Source organism: Corvus brachyrhynchos, unplaced genomic scaffold (assembly GCF_000691975.1).
Source record: "Corvus brachyrhynchos isolate BGI_N302 unplaced genomic scaffold, ASM69197v1 scaffold412, whole genome shotgun sequence".
Taxonomy (NCBI): Eukaryota; Metazoa; Chordata; class Aves; order Passeriformes; family Corvidae; genus Corvus; species Corvus brachyrhynchos.
In genome coordinates, this window is record NW_008236761.1 from 926,516 (window position 1) to 932,317 (window position 5,802).

Sequence of the window (5,802 nt, forward strand, 5' to 3'; positions counted from 1 at the left end):
CCGAAAGCCCCCAAACCCCGCCGCTCCACGCAGTGCCAGGGAAGTTTTTTTTCCAGCGTAGGCAGAAAATTCTTTATGAGAAACCCCAAAACTAAAGGATACGGGATCTGGGGGGAGAGGAGAGGTTCTGGTGTAAATTAGAAAAACGCTTTGGGAAAAATAAATCTATGGAACAGCTCATTTCCTCTCCCGGACTGGCTTCTGTGTAATCGGCTGTGATTCCAACTGCTCCGATGGGATTTTCAACCTGTGGGGCTACAATGACTTGCCCGGTGTTAAGCACGACAGAACAGAACGGGAAAGCTCTGGCTCAGGCAGTGGAGCCTCTCAGTAGCGTCCCAAAGGTCCAGCACTGCCCAGCATCTCTGGATGGAATTTGAGGGGTCCCAGCACAGCCCCTCTGGAGTGTTCCTGCGGAGCTGACACTTCCCAGCATCCCTGACCAGGTTTTGGAGGTCCCAGCACAGGCCCCCCAACACATCCCATTGCTTCTTCAAGTGCCCTTTAACCAGGAGTATTTTTTGGGGTGGGAGCACCCAAAGCCAGCACAGCTGGCCTTAGCCACTTTTTGGGGATCTCTCCTCTTTTTTCCTCACTGAATTCCCACTGTCAAACCCCAGCCTGAGGCTCAGCTCCCAGTCCCCTGCCTCAGTTTCTCCAAGGAACTAGGCTTGGATTTCCCAGTCCAGCAGGGCAGAAATGCTGTTCTCCTTATTGTATATGCTAATTGCAGTAATTGCTTAAGAACTAATTGAAAGAAATTAAAGGAATGAAGAGAAATTAAATAAGAGCTGCCAGCTCCAACCAAGGGCTGCTCAAACCCCTTATCAATGATTTGTTTTAATTAACCAACTCCAACAAACTAATTAACACCACATTGATACAGTATTATTCTTTTAAATTCAGTTATAGATAAATATTGCAGAATGTAAAAACCTTTCTAAACCCAGAAACTCCTTTAAAAGATGTACAGGACACAGCTGCTGAGAAAGCCTTGGGATTCAGGGGGAAAAAACCCAAAGTTTTCAGTCTTCAGCATCCCCCATTAGGTTGTCATTGGCAGCAAACATGGCTTCAGCCTCAGGAAGGCACAGACAATCAGAGATTTTACAGACCCTGGTCTCACCTCAGCCTTTCAGCAGGTACAATCTGACAGGGAAAGGGAAGAAAATGGGTCAGAATGGACAGCCTACTTCCAGAAAATCATCACAAAGCATTAATTAGAGCTGTAAGAGCTTCCCCAAAGGTTCCTTTCCCTGCAGACTGAGGGCTCAGAGTAGCACTAAGTTGAAGCACAGGCTGGACCTGCCATGGACATGGTGTCACTGGCCCAAGTCATTGCTTCTCTACCTCCCCCCCCCCTTCTCCCCATTTCCTTTTCCCCTTTCATAGCCACAGCCCCACCCAGAACACAACAGGAGGCTCCCAGATGCCTCCTGAGACCCAAATCATTCCAGGTGGGTCAGGACGTTTTTTTCTTCAAGTTCCTGAAATTCAGATGCTTGCCTGGAGAAAAGCAACCATTTCTCACATGTGTGCACGTAGTTTTCTCTGGACACAGCAGCTGTATCAGGGACACGGAACAGAGATGTTAGAAATGCACCACAAGTGTCAGAAGGACTCAGCTGCTGAGTCTCTTCAGGGAGCCAGCTCTGAACCACAGTTTGCTGCCGTCCATGTGCACATTTCAAACTAGATGTGCTGCCTGTCACCAGCAAATCTAGTCCTTTCTATCAAATGTAGAGTTAAACCATGTATTTCATAGTTTATCAAAGACAAGGACCCACTTAGACACCACCTCCAGCTTGATAAACATTGGGTTATTCAACCTCCCACTTCGAACATGAACCAACCTTCAGCTAAAGGGTACTTCATGTCTCTCTTCAGACATCCAGAATGAGGTCTTCCGCTGTTGAGCAGCATTCAAAAACTTGTTAGAGCAGAAACTGCCTCACAAATTACACTGGAGTAATGTAAGCTCCTCTGGCAGGTATGTCAATAACAAAAGGTTTTAGTCACCTGAACAGCAAAAGGATAGAAGACCCATCACTACAGGCTAAGCTGGAGCACTGCTTCAAAACAGGGCAGTGAAGGTGGAGGGTAGAAGCTTTTCTAAGAGAAACAGAGCCTACCAATGAGGCAGAATGGGGAAATTAATTCTGAGTTTTTGGAGAAAACTTAACAACTCACAGTAGTAAAATTAAGCAGTATTGGGTAACAAAATAAATAAATAAAGCAAAACAAAACACAAAACACTTTTTGAGATTATTCTTGCTTTATACTACAAGTGCTTGCTTTTATTGAAAAACACGAGGTGGGACAGTCATACTGTGTGAGAAACACTGACAATTAGCCAAATGCACAGAAAACACAACTGAAATATCTACATTAACACAAAAAAACTGCTGAGTAAATTGCTCAAACTTAAACCAAGCCTTGCTTAAAGCCACCACCAGCCTGGTTTGGCTTCCTCCTTTTGAAGCTGTAAAACAGCTGACCTTCAACACCTCGTGCAAAAGAATTGTATCTAATGCTGAAAAAAAGCCCCTTTTTACATCATATTTTAGCCCTGACCTTGCAAAATAACCCCCACCAAACAAACAAACCACTCCATATAGTTACTGAGTCATTCCTGTCTTTGAGCATGAGTGAAGCTAAGGCTGTGGAGACAAGAAAAAGAAAAATGACTTAATGTTGTTCCTTTGGACACTACAGAATCACACAGAGGTTTTTTATTAGCTTAGCAAAATGCACACCCAGTTCAGTAGATACTGAATAGCAGGGAAGCCAGGAGATAAATGCTTTGCTTTCAGAGGCAAAAATTTAAATAAATATTTACATTAAACCAGAAGTCTACAGATGGGCTGATCAGAAGTCTTTATTAAGAAAAAACCCTGGGGCATCCTCTTAAGAGACAAAGAGGAACTCCTTGGCTGGGACGCAGCCTCGGTCAGCACTGCTTCCCTGCAGCACAGGCACCCAGAGCTCTCTGCTCTTGGACAGTCTCTGCCATGTTCCCACAGGATTACTGGCACAAGTCTCATGTTCACCATTCTCCTGCAGCTCACCATGTATCTGCTGTCAGACTTGCCTGTGCAGAGCAGCCACACGGGACTCAATAGTGGTCAGTCTTGTCTCCAGAGCTTTGAATATGGTATCTACCTGCAACCAAGCAGGGAAAGGTGCTGGGTCACACACAGAATCTGACAATATAAAGAGCAAGTGTGGATGCCAGAAAGGGCTCGAACCTGATCTCAAACCACCAATTCTTTTGATTTGATTCTTTTCCTGCTACTTTCACACTTTGAAAGGTCACCCAACTCTAACATTCACTGTCCACAGTCCGTAAGTTTTTCCAGCCTTGGTAAGTGTCAGAGGCACACACTCAGCTTTTGCTGTACAACCTTCAGCTTCCACAGTCAACTTCCTTACAATATTTGCTCCTAACTCTCCCTACCTGCAGTCACAAGATTTTAGTACAGTAAAACATCAACTTGATTTATGATGTAATATTACAATACAAAGTTACAGCAAAAGCATTAAGTCCATTTGCACAAAGGGCAGAAGAGAGATGACCAAAAATTAAGTGAAGATCTGGAGAAGTGAATCAGAACTAATTAGAAACAGCATATCAAATTACTGAGACGTGAATAGGAACCCAATGCTGTGCTTGATAAACAGAAAATGCTAATTACCACAAAAATTGAAGGAAAAGTTGCTGAAAATCTTGCATAACACAAGATATCAATGGCATGAAGCAGTCCAGTACATGTTACAATGCACTGAATTGCTCTGGGTGAAATAAACTGTTCTGCAGAAACCACTGAAGCATCTTAAGACTTCACAGAGGTGATTTAAACAAAGAATGATACAAGGTTCAATCTTACCCTTTGCAGCACCTCTTGCAAGACAGCTCGACTTTCAAGAGTAAGAGGTTCCTCATCAAGAACAGCTTGCTTTTCCGGGGTTCCTAGAATATAGCTGAGATTCCACAGTTTAGATCATGCACTTCCCACTCTGAAGCCAAAAATCCAAATACAGCACTCCTCCAGAACCCTGAGAGACAGCTGTGGATTCCAGAGCTACAGGATACAGTGGAAAATTGCACAGACACCGAGAACAGCACAGCAGCGCTGGCTGGGAGAAGTGGCATTACTGCCCAGGAAAGTGCTGCCATTCTGTGGCCAGGTCAGTGCTTTAGAGAATTTTACTGCCATGGAAAAAACAAAGTATCATGGCTGTGGAATGAAAAAAAACAAAACAAAACCACTGTCCAGAGTACAAGGGTGAACATCCACAGCAATACAGCGAAACAAATGGGAACTTCAGAAAAAAACAGAGACATTAAAACTAGGCCAGATGAACAATCACTGTCTATTAGAACAATGCTTGCATAAAAGAACTCTGGCATGGAGCCTTAAATCAGGATATAGTTATTAAAGAATACTTTAAGACCACTTTTAGGTGCTATAAACCAATAAAACCCATGCACACCTTCATTTCCTAGACAGATTTTAAGATGGCTGAGCGAGAGTCTCAAGCACATACTCAGCTGCCAGATTTGCCTTTGCAAGGACAAAGCAGATGTGGCCAGTACAGGTCAGACCCACCCCAAGTTCTACCAGGCTCCAGCCAGGCCTATCTGGTGCTTGGCTTGTGTCCTCTTCTGATCAAATGAGAAGGAACCCCCCTGTGCTATGCACCTGGTGATATTTTCTTGGCTGGAATGCAACATCTCATACAAAAGGCAAACCTGGTATTTTTTTTTTGTTTTTTTTCTAGGATTTGCCTAACACAGGTGATGTTCCTCACAATTGAGCACTATGATGCCAACGGCAGCAATGCAGAAAGCAGCTCTGGGACAGAGCAGCAGAAACAGCTACCTCTAGACTTGTCAGAGATGTAACAGGAGCACCCTCAGTGTGATGCCTGATGAGTGGAGCTGGTAGGCTGATCCATAAACATTCTGCATTTACCTTTCAACAGAGTCAATACTGAAACAGAACAAATCTCTCTTGTAGTCGAGATGCCTTGAGGTGCACCTGTAGATGCTGCCAAGTGTCCTTGAGCAGCCAGAGCAGAATAAGGTTTCTACCATGCTGTAAGCAAGAAATAACATTTATTCAGGAGAAAATAAAAGGAAGCACCTCTTGCCATCCCTTTGCTAAAAAAATTCATGCATTAGAATTTTTTAGAGCATTCATTCTTGCTTTACACAGTGTAAATTACGAGCACTCATCTTTCATCCTGAATTTGCAACAGCTCCTCGGGCTGACCTCAGCAAGACCAATAGAGTCACTACACTGAGGAAAGGACCTTAAAATTCATCCCGTTCCACCCCTTGCCATGGGCAGGGACACTTCCACTAGCCCAGCTTGCTCCAAGCCCGGTCCAACTCAGCCTTGGGCACTTCCAGGGATCCAGGGGCAGCCACAGCTTCTCTGGGCACCCTGTGCCAGGGCTTCCCCACCCTCACAGGGAAAAACTTCTTCCTAATATTTCATCTAAACCAGCCTTCCTTCATCCTAAGGCCATTCCCCTTGTCCATCATGACATGTCCTTGTGAGAAGTCCCTCAAGCACCTTGTGCAGACCACCCCAGATAAGCGTTCCAGGGGCTCTGGGGGGTACACGAGCACCGCGGGCCCTTTACCGGGCCTGTCCTCAGCGCCTCCCCCGGGAACCCCCGACTCCCCCGGGACTGCGCTCAGCCAGGACCGGCCCTCACCATCCGCACTCGCCGGGGAGCTTGGAGACCTTCCGCTCCGGGTCCACGGCGACGCTGGCGGCCGCCGCCGCAGGC

The 5,802-nt window shown here is 45.5% G+C and overlaps 1 protein-coding gene across 1 annotated transcript; it reads right to left on the bottom strand.

Moving 5' to 3' along the window:
• Positions 1-2,255: 2,255 nt before the first annotated feature.
• Positions 2,256-5,796, bottom strand: MIS18A (MIS18 kinetochore protein A). Its single transcript, XM_008644664.2, has 5 exons — positions 5,728-5,796; positions 4,977-5,099; positions 3,888-3,981; positions 3,092-3,162; positions 2,256-2,660 (listed from the first exon to the last, which is right to left on the bottom strand). The coding sequence occupies exons 2-5, from the start codon at positions 5,096-5,098 to the stop codon at positions 2,627-2,629; spliced, it is 321 nt and encodes a 106-aa protein (XP_008642886.2). The 5' UTR covers position 5,099; positions 5,728-5,796; the 3' UTR covers positions 2,256-2,626.
• Positions 5,797-5,802: the final 6 nt, after the last annotated feature.